At 45.2% G+C, this 19869-nt stretch overlaps 1 protein-coding gene across 1 annotated transcript; it reads right to left on the bottom strand.

The window, feature by feature from the left end:
• Positions 1-707: 707 nt before the first annotated feature.
• Positions 708-18686, bottom strand: BAG3 (BAG cochaperone 3). The gene is made up of 4 exons (XM_037400554.1): positions 18443-18686; positions 6796-7152; positions 4324-4704; positions 708-2014 (listed from the first exon to the last, which is right to left on the bottom strand). The coding sequence occupies exons 1-4, from the start codon at positions 18626-18628 to the stop codon at positions 1244-1246; spliced, it is 1695 nt and encodes a 564-aa protein (XP_037256451.1). The 5' UTR covers positions 18629-18686; the 3' UTR covers positions 708-1243.
• Between the last annotated feature and the right edge of the window lie 1183 nt (positions 18687-19869).

Raw genomic sequence — 19869 nt, 5'->3', positions numbered from 1 at the left:
TATCATGTAAAAAAAAGAAAAAAGAAAAAAAATTGTTCATTTTACAAATGCAAGTCAAAGGTAACTTTTGGAGTTTGTTCATGACCCCTTCATCCTTTGCACTCATTCTGCACTGGTCTGACTCTGCTGCTTCCATTTTACAAGGATGTAGCTGAAGTATGTTTTATGTCCCTTGCTTAAGCCTAAGTTGCCAATCACTTAGAGCAACCATGAAGTATTGCTTTAATAGTTCAAAGTGAAAAGACTACCTCTTAATTATATTTGCTCTATGAATACAGAGTGTGTTTGGCTGGAAATTCAGGAGTAGTTGTTAATAAAAAGACTACTGACTTTGCAGAACAAGTTCAGATGCTGGAAAGTATATTTCTGTAAGACAACAGCAGTAGATAGATTTCTTAATGTTATAAACACTTCTGTTAAATGGTTTTGAGTGGTACCTCAAATGGTGAAACTCCCAAGGCCAGGGGGAGAAGTAAAAGGAAATACTAAGCCAAATTCTTTCCTCAATTCATGTATGTGATACAGAAACAACATTAAAAGGAAGCAAGTGAAAGAAGAAAGGCACATTTTGGTCTTGATGAGAAAGCAGCTATCAGACAAACTACAATGATGGGCTAAAAGAAAAAAAAAAAATCTGTGTTTAGAAGAGTGTATTTGAAACCAAATACTGCCCTTACATTTCCAGCTTATAAAATCACAGGACTAAATTAGGCTTCTATATTATTTTATTTCCCTCTTAAAATATAGCATTGAAGTCCTGCACACATATAAATATCCCTACAGTTTCTTACACACTTTCTATCCATCATTACTTAAAGTGCCCAACTGTGAACATTAAAAATAAAAACATTACTGTTAAGAGTGGCTATACTTAAAAGGACTGGTATTCTGACTATGCAGGCCACTGATTTTACAAAAATCACCTGCAAAAGAATACACCCTAAACAACACGCATCAATATTAACCCTGAAGTAGCTGGCTTTTTTCCTCCACTCAGCTGATCTACAAGTGATTAATGTACAGGGTTTATTTTTGAAACATGTCTTTTACATAGTGTAAGAATAAAGGATAAATGCATTACTTTCTAACTCCCTCCTTCCCCCAACAGAGTGTTTACTGTGTCCCAAGCTGCTATGTTGATTAAAAACCAGTTGAAAAGAGCTCTGGAAATGCATGCAACTTAAAATTCACTTAAACACACTTCAAGTTATAAAGTCTGAGAGATTTTAATTCCAGCACGTGGCTATGGTTCAGTTGGATTATTAGATGTGTTTGTTGTAGTGGTGAGATTGGTAAACACTTCCTCCTTAGTTTCAGGCTGATGTCTTTCCACTTTGGGTTCCTCTTTGGCATCTTTGTTACTGGCATCTCCCTTGCTCTTGACTACCACAGGCTCAATCTCCATGATTTCCTGTGGTGGTTTAGGCTCTGGCAAGTTTGGCTGAAGTCCATCAACTTGAACAGGTTCTGGGACATCTTCTGCTTTCTGTTCAAGTCTTTCCAAAATGTTCTGGACCTTCCTTACACCATCTCTCCTGGCCTGGCGCACATCCGCACGACCCTCGGGGTCCACCGAGTCTAGGGCTAGCAACTCTTTGGTCAAGTACTCTTCAATCATCAAGTATTTTTTGTCAGTTTTCTTGCCTTCAAAGGAGTCGACTGCCTGCTCAAGCATTTGTACTTTCTCCAGAATTGCCTCCACTTTCAAAACACCAGGATGCTTTTCAGGTTCTCCTGTTTCCATCGTCTTCGGTGTTGCTGCTTCTTCAGGAGGTGGCCTTTCCTGGGGGGGAACAATCTTAGCTGGGCAGGGAACTTTTTTGTCAGCTTTCTCTGCCTGGGCTGGAGGCTTCTGGGGTGGTAGTTTAGAATCTGGTTCTTGGTGGGTGACCTGAATTGGGATGTAAGATGATGGTGCCTCACTTTCGGGTGGGACTGCCTTGTTTTCAGGTTTGATTTCAGGTGGTGGGGATGGTTTCAGTGGTTCTTGAGGTGGGGCTTGTTGCTGAGAAACCTGGTGAGCAAGGCAAGTTTGTGTTGAGACACAGTGAACAGCACTCCTTATTTCCTTCTAAAGAACAAGAAATCTAACATCCAATTTTCTGTACTTCTAGAAGTGCAATTTTTGCACACACCAGATGATTAACTTTTCCTGTGCATTGCTGAATTTTACTGTTTTAAAATAAAACAGCACTGTGCTTAAGAGTTCAGTTATCGTTTCCAAGCCATTGCTGATTACATGCACCAATGAACTCTTAAGACATTAAATTTCAACCCACCAAATCCTGCCCATGCTCACTAAAATCAGCCCTATGAGCAGTTTTATAAGATATCACCTTAAGAGCAAAGCCCTCACCTGACTTAAGCCAGTAAGATTTGGTGCAGCTGACTGCAGCACAGTCGAGATTTCATCCCCAGTGCACCACTAACTAAGAGCTGTGTTTCTCAGAAAACTAACTACTTTTGAGTTTTAATCACATTTTGGGCTATTCTCATCCTGTTCCCATTTTCAGGACATTCCTTTTTTTACTGCTTGTTTTCACTTCTACTGGTTCTATCTTTACAGTACTTACATGAAGAGGTTACTATGTCAATCTTATTACACTGTAGTGATTAGAGACAATCCCTAGGGTTACTACAAATCTAACTGTTATCAAATCAGAAGTTTCTTGAAATTGAGATTATATTTGAAATCTTGGCAGAAAACTAGAATTAGCGAGACCTGTATTCTCCTTCCCCTGCCACCCCCTCCACTTACTTGTGCATATATACCGTGATTTTGGGAAGGTACTACATCCAGCTCTCACGGATTAACATGGCTGAAGCAAAATTACCTACACATTTACATTTAAACCAAGTAAGTAAATGGCCTACACTGACAAGCTGTTACTGCTTTCAAGCACAAAATTTGATTACAGTTACAATGCTAACTTATTTTTACAGGTGTGAACTGAGTTCCCTAATCAGCTGGCTCAATATTAGATCAAACTTGAAATTTAGACAAAAGTACGTAAATATTTATAATAAAAACAAGAAAGATGTTGTAAAAATGAGGATGTTACAAATAGTTAATAAAACTATTATTTTAATAAATAGTTCAAATTCAAATAGTTCCAATTCAAAACTATCTCCTAGCCTTGGGAGAAGGAATAGACACCACAAATACCTCAAGTTGGGGCATAACAAGGTAAGCTCCAAGAGAATGAAATGGTTAATGAGACCAAACAAGAATTACTTGAACTAGGCATGAACTACTCTAATTAGCATACTAAAACATCCACCCTCCAGCAAAGAAAGCCCCCTACTAACAAAGCCCCCTCCCCACAGAACATGCAAGGTGAAAGAAAATAATGCTGTACCTTTAAACAGAAATGAGGCTTGTAAGAACCAATGAGAGTTAAATTATTAATTACTAAATGTAATTGTAAACCCTTGTTCGAAGTGTATAAAATGTTTTACAATGTGTGAAGAGGAATGCTAGCTTTGTGCATTTAGCAGCTAGCTCCCATCTCTGCGCAGACATGCAATAAATGGTATCTTGACTCTGCACACTGACTAAAGAACTCCCTTTGTGAGACAACATAACGCAGAACGTGCCATTAAATCTGAAGTCTTCATCATTTTGTCCTAGCACCTGGGTTTTCAAAGGTATCAACCTAATACTTCTCCTGTCATTTTTTTTTGTTCGTTCACATTTTTAATGTGAAATCTCTCCAGAGAGGAAATCAAGTCTTGTTTTCGTACATACCCTCTTCCACACACTCAGTTGTCAAATTCCCAGTAGTCCTTAGCTGTAGTTTTAGTAAGAATTTTAACATGGAAAAAACGTCTGATGAGCAACATGTTCTATGAGCAAGAGCGTGCTTTATGTAGGAAGAATAAAAAGCTCAGACTAGATTTTGGTGATCCTCTTTCTTCATGACTAAAATTACTTGGTTCGTCTGATGCTATCCTAAATGGTTCTGAGACATCAATGAAGTATATTTACACAGATGTCATAAATCCCAGAGACCTGATTTTCTTCTCACAAACATAATGCAACATCAGTGACCTCAGTGTAATTACACCAAATTATACTCTGACGAGAGGAAAATCAAATTGTGTGTTAAATCATATTTCAGTAATCTAAAGACTCCACACTCCCGATAGGTGGAAAGGCAATTTGCTTATAACATTATCTCAGTATCTCCTGGTTTGTTTTAAAGCCAGAAATAGAGACTGCTTTACGTGCTTTCACATACCTGTGAGTACAAGTTAATTTTTCAGCTCCAGCCACACTGAACAAAATACCTGGCAGGTAATTCCCTTCCCCATTCTACATACCTGGGGTCTGTCTACAACTGTCTGCACTCGGATGGGAGCTGGGGGCTGTATCTGGGTGGTAACTCTGGCTGGTGAGCTTTCACGGCTCGACGAGCCTCTCTGAGACACTCTGAACGGAGACTGCGCTCGTGCCGTCTTGGGCTCCCTCTCATCTGGTTGAATTCTATGAAACACTGGTTGGTGGGCTTGGTATTCACTCTGCTGGGCAGGGTAGTGGGTCTTCTGTGCCTGATGGTAGACTTGTGTTGGTTGCCGTTGGATATTTTCGTGGATCACAGGAATTGGAATATAACCACGAGGAAGCTGATGGCTTCCTGCATTGGGTCTGCCAGAGGACTGAGGGGAAGCGGTTGAAGAATCGGAAGCTCCAGGAGATTGAGGCTGCCACAAAAACAAAATCCATTATTGTATTTTAACCATTTTGTTCTCACAGTACTTTTAATTTCCAAAGAGAAAAGGAGATGGTCACAGAAACTGAACTCATGTTTCCAGCACACAAGGGATCCACTTCCTTGGTTTTCTGGCCAAGGGCCTCACTAGATAAAACCACAGAAGTTGAGAGCATCATTATAACAAGTAGAAACCTGAGCTACAGCATTCCCAGCCCTCAAATGAGCAGGGAGTGGATGCTCAGTCAGAATGTTTGCTACTTTTGCATGGCTGTTCCTGTCTAAGCCTGTTAAATTTGAGGTAAACTGAAGTTAAGCAAACAAATTACATGCTAGAGACAAAAAACCAACCCCTTAACAGAGGCATACAACATCTAGACTTCTGATCCCAGTCACACTTAACAGATTTTGTTTGTTTGGGGTTTTTTGTTTGTTTGGTTTTGGGTTGGTTTGTTTTTTTAAGTATGTAATTGAGTAGCAGGCTACGGCAATGCACATATGGCTAATGCTCCCTTTCCCCCCCCCAGGCCCTCCCAACACCTTAGCCCCTTGGCACCAGCAGCAAAAACCACACTAGCTTCAACCTGCTGTTAGCAGAAGTAAGCACTGGGCTCACTGCAGAATCCAGTTCCCAGCCTGTTCCAATTTGTGGGTCTGCAGTTTGGGGAAAGGCAGTTTGTTTGCTCACAGCTCCCTCCCACCGCCTGCTATGCCAATCCATCACCTCACCTACTCTGCACCAATGCCAGCAGCTGCCAGGCTATTCTCTGACCAGTTTCACTCACTAAGAGGAAAAAAATGATTTCCTGATGGGTTTGTTACACAGCTCAGTGAAAGCCTGGAGCTGGCAGAGGAGAGAACAGGACCACACAGCCAGAAGACAAGAAAAGGGCAGGCAAGGCAGAAGGGGAACATGACCCTTCTTTCAGTGCTGGTGAACTGCCCAGCTGCCTGTGAAAATGCTGGTTTGCATTATGGTACCCATCCTTACCACTGCTGGTAGCCTTGTTGACATGGGGTCTTGAAGGTACAATCACAGGCTCTGGTCAGCCGATACCCACACTGTGCTGCCTAAAGCTTGTAACAGCAAGTTCTGAGGTCCTCAGTAGTTACCTCAGAGGACTTCAGTAAGAGGCACAGAAGACATGTTCCTGAAGCCACTCTACATACAAGGCAAAGCTGTGCAGTGTTGGGAGAAGGAAAAGCTGAGCCTCTTGTCCTGGTACTGCATGGACAAGGCATCGTTAATCAAGACAACTGAAGAAACCTGCTAACAGAATTTTAATTATGTTCCTCAGACTCCAGACAGGGTTCAGAAAAAGCCACCACCGCTGAATTACAGACCTGGTGAAGGCTGAATTTCCTGCTCATCTTACTTTGAATAAAAATGAGGATGGTATTTCCATATATTGCAAGAATACCAATTCTGTAAAATGTCTAGAGAGAACAGGCAAACCAAAATCCTGCCTTCCGAAAAAAGAAAAGTCACCCTGCTTGCTTTTTGTTAAGAGTTCACAGTTTGAAAATATTCTAACATGCCACTGAAGGACAAACATCCATATGGCTGTAAAAGTTAATTGTGAAGTATTTTTAATCTATACACTGAATACACCTGAAATATTAAATTGGAAAGTAAAGATCACAGCAATAGGACTTGTGAAATGGTCTGGGTTGTTAGCCAACTGGCCACTTCAGTTTTGTCTCTCCTGCTTTGATCACTTCGGTGTGACTCATGGTGCAGAACAGAGACTTTATATCCTCCGCTTGTGGGGGAACCAGTATAAACAATCCTCCCCTGCTGCAGGCCCTGGGCAGCTCTGAGGCTCCCTTTCTGCAGAAGCCATTTACATGCATTGATTTCTGCAGAACCATTCTAGAATGAAAGCAAGCTATGCTAGAAAAACCTTACATATTTATGCTGCCATGACTGTGCACTTTTGCATTTTAATACTCTGGAAGTATTGGGAAAATGCAATCCTGTGGCAAGTTTGGCTTTCTGAAGGATAAACTACCCGCGTGACATTCAGGCCATAAATGCTGCAAGGACCAATGCAAACACACCCCAGCAACACTGACAAGTTACCTCGGGTCCGTGTGCGGCCGGCGCTTGGGCTGCTGCAGCTGCTGTTGTCTGTCCACATTGTTTATCTGTCTGAGAAGCCTCCGGCGGTCCCCTCGGAGGGGACTCGGGGCCGGCATAGGCCCCCCTTAGAGGTGGCTGTGCCTGCACCGTAGTAGGCACAGCTTCTGTCTTGTATCGCTGCACACCAGGCTGTGGAGCAGAAAAGCACGGGTGCTGCTGTCTGCCATCGATGCCCTCATGGATGACAGGAATAGGGATATAGCCAGCCCGGAGCTTGGGGTATCCCATGTTTCCTTCTCTTGCTGGCAGCTGCTTGGGGCTATCACGAGATGGACCATTTGCTGATGACTGGCCTTCCTAGAAGTTAAAAACATCACATAGCACTTGGTAGCTCAATACATCTGGCAAGAAAGAACTGCCCTAAAGGTCTGTCCCAATATCAGCTGCATATAAGAAGCTCTGACTCTCTCAGGTCTGTGCAGGGCAGCTAACAGCAGGTGCTAACACCCCAGATCTGCAGGCAAGAGAAGAGACGAAGCTAAAAAAAAAAAATAAATCTGCTTACATATGAGGCTTTTACCCCCACTTCTCATAACTACCAACTTTGGCTTTAAAACACCTGCCTAATTACAGCAGGATCTCTTACTTAGTGCGCATTACCTGCATTTAGCCAACAGCCCACCCCTTCAGATGGAGCTCTTCCAATTCAACAAAGTGTGTGTGGGACCAGAGGCATTTCCTTAGTACCTCTCAGAACTCACCCATGCTACAGGTAACATCTGAAAAGGTACTTCCAAGGAAGCCTAATCCCACCAGAAGCACAATGTATGTTGGTATTGCTCTTCCCACTGGCTATCTGAGCAGTATGATGCTGCATACTGAAGAATATATTCACTTTCAGCAAGGTGAGGATCCAGTTCAGCAAATACTGAGGGAAAAGACGACAGGATAGTGTAATGAAGAGGAAAACCACTGAAAAGCAAGCTGAAATCCTGTGTCGCCCGAGTATGTTCACCAGACAATGTCAAAGCTCTGGCAAGGGTGGAAGTGGTTTGTACTAAGAGCCCTCACAAGTCCTCTAGTAAGTTCTTCCTGCATCGGTCATTCTATTTTGAGGCCCCACGAGGGCCAAGTTCCAGATGTATCTCTAAGTCAGATCATATAACAAGCACCTCTGTCATTCAGAGGGTAATGTCATTATTCAGTAAGAGGAGAATTTAATAAGGGGACATATGGTGCAAGTGTTGGAAACCCTATTTTTAAAGAGGTGTTTAAGCGGCAAAAATATTTTATGTTGCTTCTGTACACATTAACATACTCATTCATTAAGAATATTTTACCAACCCGATTTTGAGTGTTCTTCCTGTATGACAGTATCCCCTTAAAAAGTAATTTCTGAGAATTCCTGTAAGCAGTGAAACTGCAGAGAATAAAGGCTATTATGTAGGCAAGCTATTAAAATAAAGGTAGCAAGTACTCAAAGGACCAAGTTCAAAGTCAGAGCCCTGATGTTGCATTTCCTTTTACTCATTAAAAAAACCCTCCACAAACAACGGAAAAATTCTGGAGAAGGCACAAAGGAGAGCCAGGCCTAGAAAGTTCGCACAGAGAAATAATCTTCAATTGGCTTTTCCAGTTGCAGAAAAAGGATGATCTCATGCCAAGGTCTGCACCGGATCCACTGCTGACCGATGAGTCATTTTCAATTCACCCCACCAGGAAACCGCATTCCTCTGCTCCACACAGGCTGTCAGGGGGCTTCAGGACCCCAGGCACCAACAACCATTTCCCAGTTCACCAGCACAGCCCTGAGCCCACAGCACTCCCGGCAGCCATCTCTCCCAGGATCCGGAGGGATGCAACGTTACGCCAGCAAACTGCATTTGCCGGAAAATAAATTTGAGGTGCGCTCAGCTAGCAACAATGTGAAGCAGAGCCAGAGCCAAATGTTTGCCGGCGCGTGGAGCCGAGCAGGCTGCCGAGCTGGGAGGGAAACTGATGGTTCGACAGTCGGAAGAAGCACCTTGCTGCTTGCCCGGTGCTGACTCCAGCATTCTGCGCCCAGCGTGCCCCAGCTGCTCCGCACAGTCTCCCTGACGGAGGGAGCAGGCGGGTGAAACACGAGAGTTTTCTCAGGACACAGGCTGCCAGCCACCCCACCTACAGGCACGGCTCCCCCGGCTATAAAAAGGAGATTCACTCACTTCCAGCCTTGCCAGACTCCCTGCAGAAAGGGTCGGGGCAGCAGCACCTATAGATGCCCTGACATGAGAAGGCTCTCTGCCATGCTTGCTCCGTTCCACCTGGGTGGGTGACAGATCTGCCCTAGCTGCCAGCTCTTCTCTTGGCATTTTAGGGGTCTAATGTTCTGAACTGCTCCATTTGGGGATAAGACCTTCCATCTTCTCGAGTAAGCCACAATGACAAATGCTTGCCAAGGCTTCAACAGGGACAGTGTCCCACTGCCTTCCTGTGCCCCCCCCCCCTTAACACCCTCCTGGGAGTCTGACCATGGGCCTTCCCCTCCCTTGGCTTAATTTTCAGACCCTTCAGGCTGCCCTTGTTTTGAACCCTTTTTTTTTATCTTTGCTATCTGAGAAATCTGCCTCTGCAACTTAAGCCCTGGTAAGAAATACAAAAGAGCCAGCCCAAAACCAAAGAAAAATCAGGTTGGACTGCTTTTTCAAACCATTCAGTTTATATCCAAGGTTAAACTTCTGGCAAGTTTAATGCTTTTTTTAATAGAAACGCCGACCCCTGTAAGAGCCACAGCATAAACTATAGTCTCATAACCTGTCATTTATTCTTACAGCTTCAGACAAGCTGTGCTGCTCCTGGGGAAAGTCAGTATTTTGAACTGGTCCTCTGATCCAGGCATTTTCTCCCCTGAAGTCAGGTCTGCTAACCACAGACCAATTTTTGTGTGTGTCTCTTAACAGCACAGTCACACTGCAGCAGTTCTCAGCAAAGGAAGAAGTGCAGCATCCCTCCCCCTCCCCCCCCCCCCCATCATCAGTAGCTCAGATCCCTCTGCTTCATAGTTAGGAAAGGTGCTCTCATCACAACTGCTCTTCCTGACCCACACTGTTCTCTTCGACACTGAACTGGTATGTAACTCTAAAAAACTGGCTCGCACAAGCAACTGTTCTAATCACCACATCCTCAACATTCCTTCTTTCCTGTTCCCTTTCTTCCCACCATTTGGTATGTCCATGAACATGCACAATCCCGTGTACTTTGAAACGCCCTGCACTGAGGAATGACACTACAGCACCACGACTGAAGACTAAAGAGGCCTTGGGTTCAGGAAGGTGGCTGCAAGTGGTTTAAGTTCATTTTTAGTGAGAATCCAGCAGAACAGTGAGTGCATGTGGATCCCAATACTCCCCCATAGTCAAGCTTTTCAGTTCTGCTTGGTGCATGGAAACCTGCATTTCCAGCCTGGACAAACAGGTTCTGGAAGGCTTCAGAAGCTCAGGTGTGCCTGGGGACACTGCAGCCAAGGAGGAGGAATGGAATTGAGCTCTGGAATACTCTAGTCTTAACACTACAGAGCAGAGATTCATGGGTTCCTTCTGAATACTTTAATTCCCATCCCACAGAAGAGGTAGGCAGGAGACCAAAAATGGCTGTGTTTTGTTTTCATTTGCCTCCTATCAAATAGTTCTTGCTCATTATATTAACAAACATGCTATCCGAAAAAGCCCAGAGCTCACATTTAACACAAATCTACACAGAGAGATATGACCAATAAACAAGTGACAAGCCTTAGTCCATCATCCTTCCTAGTTTAAGCACAAAGACCAGAAAACCACCTCGTATTACTGCATTTAAAAAGCTGAAGTAAATTTCTCCTGCCCTCAATCCAAGGAAACAAAAAGTTCTTGACAATGAAGTCGAGAAAAACTGTATTATTCTCAGAGTATCAATGAATTTTCCCCATAAGCAGCAGGGTTGACCACCAGCACCGCCGGAATCCTGGCTGGGATCACACGTTTCTTTTACATTTAAGAGACAGAATCCCCAAAAAGGACGGAGCACAAAAATGCAGAAGTCTCCCTCTAGCAGCTCAGAAATGTTAACAACAGTCCTGGCCTACACTGCACGTAGGCCTGAATCAGCCAGCAGCTCAGGCCCCATCCACCATTTCAGGAGGTGCCCAGCAAGCGTCAAGGAGTCACCACGGCCAGTCAAACGAAAGAAGAGCATCGCTGTGTTTTGGACAAGCTGCGAGCGGGAGAGCCAAGCTGCGCTGGGAGATCTGCTCAGCAGGAATGACAGCGCTCCCACCTCTCAGGACGAGGACATGCGTTTCTGTTGTGAGGCCATCACCATGATAAATAAAGGTGCAGCCAGCACAAGTTGTGCAATTGGAAAAAACACTTCATACCCCCACATCCTACTCTTGGCTTCCCATGGGAAGGGCACGGTCAGGAGCGACGCTAAAATCCTCAAACTTGCTCAGATTTTAAGTCAGTTCTGACACTGTGTGGCATTAGACTGAAGAACACTGACAGCAAGAGAAAAACCACAGAAAAGAACTCCTGGTACAGCTGTACTATCTATCCGGAGTAGATAATGGCATAACTCCTAATGGGTCCTGGTGGCTGCTTAAGTGCTATTCCAGACTGAAACGCAGAAACCTGCAAATTCAGTCACTGCTGATGCTAGCAAACTGCCACTGGAGTCATCCAGATGGCTGTACTAATGGAATGAAATTAGATTACTTGAATAGTTCTGCCAAACTTGCAATCTCCTTTCTGAGACTCCTTGCACAATACATTTTTCCTTCCTCTTATACTGAAGTGGTCTATAGAAAAAGTTAAAAAGCTGGTTTTGCTGCCATCATACTGCCATGTTTCTTGACCTGTACTGATATTATTTGCAGTACAGTGAATTAAGTTCTCTAAAGCATGTTATGCATTATACACACATGTAGCACCTTTGCAGCTCTTGCAAAACAGCAATGCAAATATTTAAATTGTGCTTGTTTTGTAAATATGATCCAGCAAAGGAACACAAATTTCACTAACATTCCCAAGAGATGAACAATCTCTTTCTGTATGCAAACAGAAGGTCTACTGACTTCAGTACATTCTGAACTTCTAAGCTGCTGCTATAAAGTATCATGCAAATGAAAGCACTCTGGTTGCTCAAATGACTGAGAAAACACCAGTATTTGACAAAATGTGACTTGAGAGAACAGCTCCTGTGATTTTAAGCCAGATCCTACATATTCAGCAAGAAGGGAGTAATACAATTCTGTTCTTCCACAACAGAATACAACGGTAACTAAAACCAGTGTCCAAAATACCACAAGTAAGTTTTCTTTACACATATATTCAAATTATTTTTTTATCAGACGCTGCCATAATAACCAAAACCGCCAGCAGTACCCAACAATTGTATCCAAGAATGGTGTACCAATTCCAGTTATTAAACCCTCACCATTTTATGTCTTGGAAAGGCAAAACTTTAGCCATTAGAACTAGATTTCACATCCACTTGTATTTTACTTTTGGCCAGACCTTTTCTTTCTTTTCTGTTGTACTAAGTAAATAAATCTAAACTACTACACTAGCTTTGCCACCGACAGAAATCGGCATATCCAAGTACTCCTAAAAAGTTTCTCAACACTGCTTTCTGTTTAAGCATATTAATAGTACAACATTAGCATAAAGTACATTTCATTAATACTTCCCAGAGAAGTAGACAAGTGGGAAGGTGGAGAGTGATTTGCTCTCAGCGCTGACCCCTGACTTCTTCCTGTCGTGCTTCAGCTACTGAAGGTTTTCACATGCTCACTCTTTTACTCATAATTTGTGCTTAAATATATATACTGAGCACATAGGCATTTAAGCAAGATATCATTAGCTAATGACTGAAGGAACCATGAATAAGCTCAGTCGCATGAGCTGTCTCAGTAGAACTCTGTTGGTCACATCATGTAACCCATTTATATGCCAAGCTGCTTTTGATGTTTCCCTTGTTGAATGCTGAGCTCTATTTCCTAACATACACATGTATAGGCAAATAGGCCTTTTGTTCTCTCTTGTAATCATCATGTTGTGTTATGCACGTATTACATTAACATATGCTCTAATGATGAAGCACAATGATGTCATTAGAAATAAATAAACACCATTAAAAATTTGAGGAGAAATCTATTCCTAAGCTTTCCAGAACAGAAAGCCTTACTGGAGCAAGTAACGTTGGCTATCTTGCAGGCCAATCTTGTTTCAGAAACTAAAACTGTTCTTCTTTTGATCACTAAGACCATTCTTTCTTTGGCTAAAATGCCTTGGTGCAGACAGGACAAAACTTGCCCTTTATGCCCATGAGTGGAAGTTGGCCCATGCACCAAAACAATCCGATGGGCCAAACTGAACATGTTCAGAGAAAGCAGCACTGACTGCTACAAAGAGTAAGCACTCTTAGAGAGTTGGTATCACTACCCATCCTATCAGCTTTAATGGACGGGGTTAAAGAAAAGCTCTTTAGAGTGCCAACAGAAATATCCTTGTCAAGGGTGATGAGAATGACACACTTTATTCAGTTATTTCAGTTCACTGCCTGCTTACCTAAGCAGCAGGTGGTCAACCTGTTGCTTTCCTGCTATTAGCTGCGAGCCAGAAATGTGGAACATGGAACAAAGTACAAGCCTCAAGAACTAGCAAAACACCAAAGCATAAAAAAGGTGAATAAGTAGCTAACAATTGAAGAGTTGGCTGTGAATTGCACAGGTTATTGTTAGGATCTACATGTTCATTCATATTTCATTTCGCACACAGAAGTTTTCTGACCTCCTTGAACAACCATTTTCTAGCACTATAAAAACACCTGCTACACTGCACCCTATTTATCCATTACAAGGCTTTGCCATCAGCCATTTAAACAAAAACAAAAAAAAAAAAAAAAAAAAAAGTACTTTCATGCTACCTGACCTACTGGGCAATGTTAGACAAGTTGCTTCCCCACTCCACGTCTCATTTTCCTGTCTGTAAAACCAGGAAGGAAAAATAAAGAATCAAACCAACAGCTTCTACAACATGTCTGAAGATACATTTTTTGTCTATAATTAAGTAATATAATTTGTGTGAACAAGCCATTTATTCCATTTCATATTTCTGTTTCACTTGGCAAGGAGAGGGCATAGCTGCCACAGAAAGAGGTGGAGTTGCCCAGAGAGTGATACTGTCTGTATACCCCAAAGCCTGTTAAGATTATTGCCTGCCTTATCATTGTTCAAGTGGTAACAATTCTATTTTTCCAAAACCACACAGCATAAGTCCTGCCTGTGTGTATGTTGTAAAATATAAAAATATGATTCATAGGTAAGAATGCTGCCCCCTGGCACAAATACTCTTCCTTCCTCCTTTAGGTAAGGGGTACACTGTGTCAGGAGTTACACAGAAACATGCAAAACCCTCCCTGCTTCTCCCTCTTGCCCAGACAGTGCTTATTTCTAGCACCATTTCCTTGTGTTCCTTTCTCTGATTTCCAATCTGATCCACCCTTGGTTTTCAGATTAATCGGTATCTCCATAAATTAACTCCCTGCTTACCATGTTCTATCAAAGGGGGCTTGAAAAAACTACACAAAGCAGCTTCAAGGAATCTGGACAAAGCCAGTACACAAGCCTCCAAAAATTCCCTGCTGATAATTTTACCACTCATACATATTATGCCTTTTATATATAGTACCTTTTTAATCCTGCAACTAACTCATTAACCTGACTGTGACAGAACACACATCAGCATAAGTAATGTAAAAGAACTGCAGGTAAGAGACACCTAAATTGTTACCTAGTCTTACATTCCCTTCGCTGGTGTGGAGCGCCATAGAAGGCGCAGAGTTTTCAGACAGGCTGTATTGAACTTTTAGTGCAATTTCTAATTTAGTCTACCAAGAATTTTTCAGTCAACTTGAACGCAAGAAGTCAGTGCTCAAAAATAAGTTCACTGCTAAAGAGATGGGAATCGAGTGACTTAAGACTTATTTGGGGAAGCAGAGAGAAAAGAGACACAAGAGTCATGAAGGGTGAGGACAGAAACTGAGGTGTAGTTAGTTGTTCCCCACATGCCAACAGTGTAGGTAGCTGCTCCCCAAATACCAACGAAGCCATCCATGGCTGCTCCTCGCTTCCTTCAGGCCTGTGCAGTCATCGTTGCAACCAACAGATGCATCACTTCACTGACTGCTCCCAGACTTTGTGGCTGGCTGCTACAGCTTTTATCTCAAACCTAAAGCATTAGTGAGCTATCGATCACTGTAATATTAGTCCAGTGAGGCTCAGCACAGTCAATTCCTTTGGTCTATTTTTAGCTACAGCATTTCCCGTTGGGTTTACTGCATGTGGAAACAACATATGGAAGGGGCATCAATAAATGTTTATACAAGCCTCTTTCTGTTTTGTCCTTTAAATTTAATTATTTTTACCAACACTTTGGGGAATACCGAAAACAACCATTTAACACTAAGGCAAACTTGCAGAAAGTATGCAGAGCTGTGATGGCATAAGCTAACACAGAAAACACCAACAACAGGTAAGCACAGGAAAACAGTAATTCAACCAAAAAAGACAGGCAGAGTGACAGTGCTACTAAATGCTCAGTAGAAGTATGCATATACACACTTAGTGATATTGATTGTACCTTTTCCTTTGACTGTCTTATTAACTAATTACACACTTCAAAGAAAGTAATTATAGTCTACCAAGAGGTTTGGTTAATAAATGTTTTTCAGTAATTTGCAAAGTCATGACTTCTCACTGGAGTAGGGTAAGAGATTTTCTTTTCTTTCTCTGGAAGGCCTCCCTAGTCCAGCCTTACACTGCAGTCATTTCATACAAGTCATAAAACTAAACACGCAGAGGAGGGACACCCATCCTTTAAGTGAGTAAAAAAAAGGCCAGACTGAACAAGAAAATAACAAGAGTGTCACCTGAATCTATGAACACATGTAAAATACATATTTAAATGCAAAAACAAGGTCTGGTTCTGTTGACTTAAAATGGCTCTGTCATGGGTTAAAATTTTAGAAGAGCCATTTCTCATTTTACCTGATTATGTATCTGGTATGGTTTGCTGCAGTCAGCGTAGTTACACTGATGTGAAGCCTAGAGTAATGGGAAGATCAAGACCATCCAATTGGGAAAAGCAGAACTTCATTATTAATACTGTCTCGGCTACATTACTTAGCCAGAAAAGCCCAGCTGGCTTTAGACCTGTGGCTCCATTCGTTGCCCACTTACAGTGTAATACCTCATTTCATTGCCAAGATCTCTTCAGAAAGGGAACAAATATTCAGAGAGAATACTGACAGCCATAGTGTGAAGGTTATTTAAAGACTATCATAAAGGTGATTAAAAAAATCACCTGATTTCAGAGAAAGCAAGGCATCAGTAAACTCTGTACAAGTCTGCGCTTTGTATCATCACCCTTGAAGGTGATGAAGGTACATGAAGTCTTACACACAGTCAGCCTTTCCAATTCTCAGCTCACCTCAAAAGCTCCCAAGTTCTCATTTGAGCTAGACTGAGAATAAGGAAAATCAGAAAGCTGTTCATACCTAGTCCCTCCCTGCATCTGTGATTTTGTCCTTTCTAACCGTTTCCATTTTTAAAAAAAGTAATGCCTTCAAAAATCACTGCTGGATTTGAACTGCAGTATCAGTGGGTAAGCTGTCTTCTTTGGCATTGCCTAGCTAAGGAAATATTTAGGAAGAGAAATATTTCCTTGAGCCCAATTCCAAGATTCTTTTGCTAAATAGTACCCATGTCCTTATGAAATACACTGGTACTTAACAAGCAAGTGATTTCAGAAGCTGTCCATTAATTCCAGCAGATATTCTTAACTCAAGGCTCTGACGAATGGCTGTACGAGATCAGTTACACACAACTTCTATCACCATAAACTGGAGCTTTTATTCCTTTCAACAACACCCAAAAAATCAACAATTCTCCAACATTCATCTCTGGAAGCACTTCTGTCTCTCTCAGTGAATGATCCCAAAGCATACACACATTTCTGTTTATAGTGAGGAATAAGATTTTCCTGTTTGGAAAAAGGTGTATCCCACATAAACCAAGGTGCAACTCTACCTGTAATAACCCATGCAAGTCAGCAAAAGAGGAAGCACTTTTCATTACCACAGATTTCACATCAGAGAGGGGTGAAAATATTTGGGGCTTTTTTTTCCATGGAACCCACTCAAGCAGAGTACTGATCCATCAGAGTAGCTGAGATTATTAAAAGCAGCTTAAATACGACCTTTCAGTTAAATAGGTTAGTTTCAAGCGGTATTTCCACAACAGAAGCTCTGAGTGAACACTGCACTCTTCTCATGTATGTTTTATGGCTATAAAACCCCCCATACTAGGTATTATTTTATTGCCGCAACAGCCCACGTTAGCAGGTGCCTCATCACAGCAGGAAAATGGTGCCCCTGAAACAGAGTTAAAGCCCTTTTTCTATGCCAGCCTCAATATTCGTATTATCGTTACATTTTTCTAAGACCTCTCTGTATTATTACTAGAATTATGTCCTTTATTTATAGATCTAGCCCTGAGCAAGCTGCAGTGGGGGTTAGTTTGTGGCAGAAGAGCCCGTGGCTGCCCTCGCACAGGCGCCTGCTCACAGCCCGCACTCGCAAACCGGGCAACTGCTATTTTAAGACGCAGTCCGTTCTTAAAATGATAAGTTATGCCGAGCGCTTCGACCCGCACCTTCTACGCGAGGGCGGAGCAGAATAGCGGCAAGGGGCACGGCGCAGGGCCGCTGCGGCCCCGCCACCGTGTGCTGGGGGCTCGGCTCACAGCCGGGGCTGCGGCGCCCGGCCCGGGGCTCCCCCGGCGCAGCACGGGCCCAGCCGGCCCCGGGCTCCCGGCCAGCCGCCCGGCTCCGCGCCGCCACCCCCGCCTCTCCCGGCGCCGGCCGCCCCGCTCCGCGCCCGGGTAACGTGGCGGAGCCCCCTCCCCGGCGGGGGGGCCCCGCCCGCGGCCACGCCGCTCGCAGCCAAGTGGCACGGCAACCCCGCCGAGAATCCTGTTCCCACCGGGCAACTTCTACTTCGGCTCCAGTTTCCAGCACTTTCTGCCCACAGCCGTTGCACTGCGAAATACCGGCGGGGGTCCGAGGGCTGCGCGGCCCGGAGCGGGAGGCTCTGCCCCGAGGGGCCATGCCCCGGGGCCCGGCGGGGCCGCAGCCGCCCTCCCCTCCCGCCTCTCCCTCCATGGACATATTTGGACTAAGATACGGCTTTTCTCTGAGCATGCTTGAGAGCAAAACCAGAGCGGGCAGCTGCTGAGAGTTTGTTACCAGACAGCGGGAGAGGAAAAGAACAGAAAAAAAAAAAAAAAAGATTACAAAAAAAAAAGGAAAAATAAAGATAAAAATAGAAAAGAAAAAAACCCTTGACAAGTAAGAGTCCAGGCTGGGCTTCGTATTTTTTTAAGGGTATTCATTCTTTGGGCTGCTCACAGCTGACAACCAGACCCATCAGACGCAGAGCCTCCCCACAGGCCAGATGGGCTTAACCGACTTCGAAGCAAACGCGGCCGGGCCGCGGTACCGGGCGCCGTGACGCGCCGGCGAGGGGCCCGCAGTGCGCCAGAGACAAAGGGCAGCGCCGGCCCCCCCCGCCGTACCTGCGCCGCCGCCCGCAGCCGCGGGTCGCTCCAGGTGGTGGTGCGGCTGTTGTGATCCACGAAGAAGGGCCAGCCCGTCTGCGGGTCGATCTTGATCTCCCAGCCCGGGGGCAGCGGCTCGGCGCTGCCCTCCATCTGCGGCTGCTGCTGTGGCGGCGGCGGTGGGGAGTGCGCGGCGGCGCTCATGGCGGGCCGTGCCGTGCCGTGCCGTGCCCAGTGCCGGGCGGGGGCGCCGGCCCGGCGGCTTTATCCGCCGCGGGGCGGGGGGGCGGAGGCGCGGGGCTGGAAGTGTCTGGAAACGGCGGCGCGGGGGGCGGCGGCGGAGGAGGGCCGAGGGCCGGGGGAGGGCCGCGTACGAGGAGGAGGACGGGCTGCGGAGCGAGCCGGCCGGCTGGCTGGAAACTTCTGGGTGTCTCCGGCACGGCTCGGCCGTCCCGCGGGTTACCGGACGCGTCTCGCCGGGCCGGGCCGCCCTCCGGCCCCGCGGCACCGGGCAGCAGCGGGACGCGCCTCCCCGGTCCCCTGTGGAGGAGCCCGGCGGGGCCGCTCCCGGGACAGCGCTGGGGAAGGCGCACAAGGCACTGGCTGCACCGCCCCGAGCTGCTGCGGCAGCCCCGGCCCGGCCGCGGTGTGGGGCGGCCCGTGCCCGCGGCGCGATCGCCGCGTCCCGCCGCCCCGTCAGCCCGGAGCCGCGCCCGGCGGCACTTCGCCCTGTCACTGGCGATTCGAGGTGATCGCTGACAAATAACAACTAAATCACGTTTCTTCCCGAACAAGGGCGCGGGCGGGCATTGTGCTGCAGGTCCGACTGGTCTGAACTTTCTCAGCGCGTTGCGGGTGGGTGCCCCGGCCCTCAGTTTCCCTTGGGAGCACATCTGAGGGCAGGGAACCCTCCGCGAGCTGTACAGGCCTCCCGTTCCCCGTGGGTGCTGCACCGGCGGGACACGCACTCGGCACGTTTGGTTTGAGGTAACTTGTGCTTCACCACTACACCACTTGCCGTTCAGTCATCTGACAGTCACAGGAACAGCCACAGATGCCTGTTGGTAGTTAGTTTAGAAGAGTGAATGCGCAGCGTCCCTCAAGTGCAGACACAAAGCTATTTGCTTCAAGGAATTCAGGGTACGCATTCCTTGGAGATAGCTGCTCATTCCCCAAGTATCTCTTACTTCAGAAAAGCCTACTTGGCCTGTTCACATCCCCGAGGGCAGTCAGGATCTCCTCCTCCTTGGGGCAGGATCAAAGAAAGATCTTTCGATACTGCTTGACACTGATCACTATTCATCTTTTGACAGAGTGACTTTTGCTTATCATACAACCCTGGTAATTGCTCAAACTTGCTCCTTCAGTCCTGCAGCTCTTCCATCCTGTATATCCCTCACCTTCGGAGCCACGCTGTGGTCCATCACCGACCTGGATTCCTGGCC

Source organism: Falco rusticolus, chromosome 9 (genome assembly GCF_015220075.1).
Source record: "Falco rusticolus isolate bFalRus1 chromosome 9, bFalRus1.pri, whole genome shotgun sequence".
Taxonomy (NCBI): domain Eukaryota; kingdom Metazoa; phylum Chordata; class Aves; order Falconiformes; family Falconidae; genus Falco; species Falco rusticolus.
This window is presented reverse-complemented; position numbering and strand designations above follow the sequence as displayed.

Bases quoted from the DNA above. Each gene is read 5' to 3' on its own strand.
- BAG3 (XM_037400554.1), bottom strand. From the start codon at position 18,628: ATGAGCGCCGCCGCGCACTCCCCACCGCCGCCGCCACAGCAGCAGCCG. The intron at 7,153-18,442 runs GTACGGCGGGGG...TTTAACTTCTAG, and splicing joins GGCTGCGGGCGGCGGCGCAG to GAAGGCCAGTCATCAGCAAA. The intron at 4,705-6,795 runs GTAACTTGTCAG...TTTTTGTGGCAG, and splicing joins CGGCCGCACACGGACCCGAG to CCTCAATCTCCTGGAGCTTC.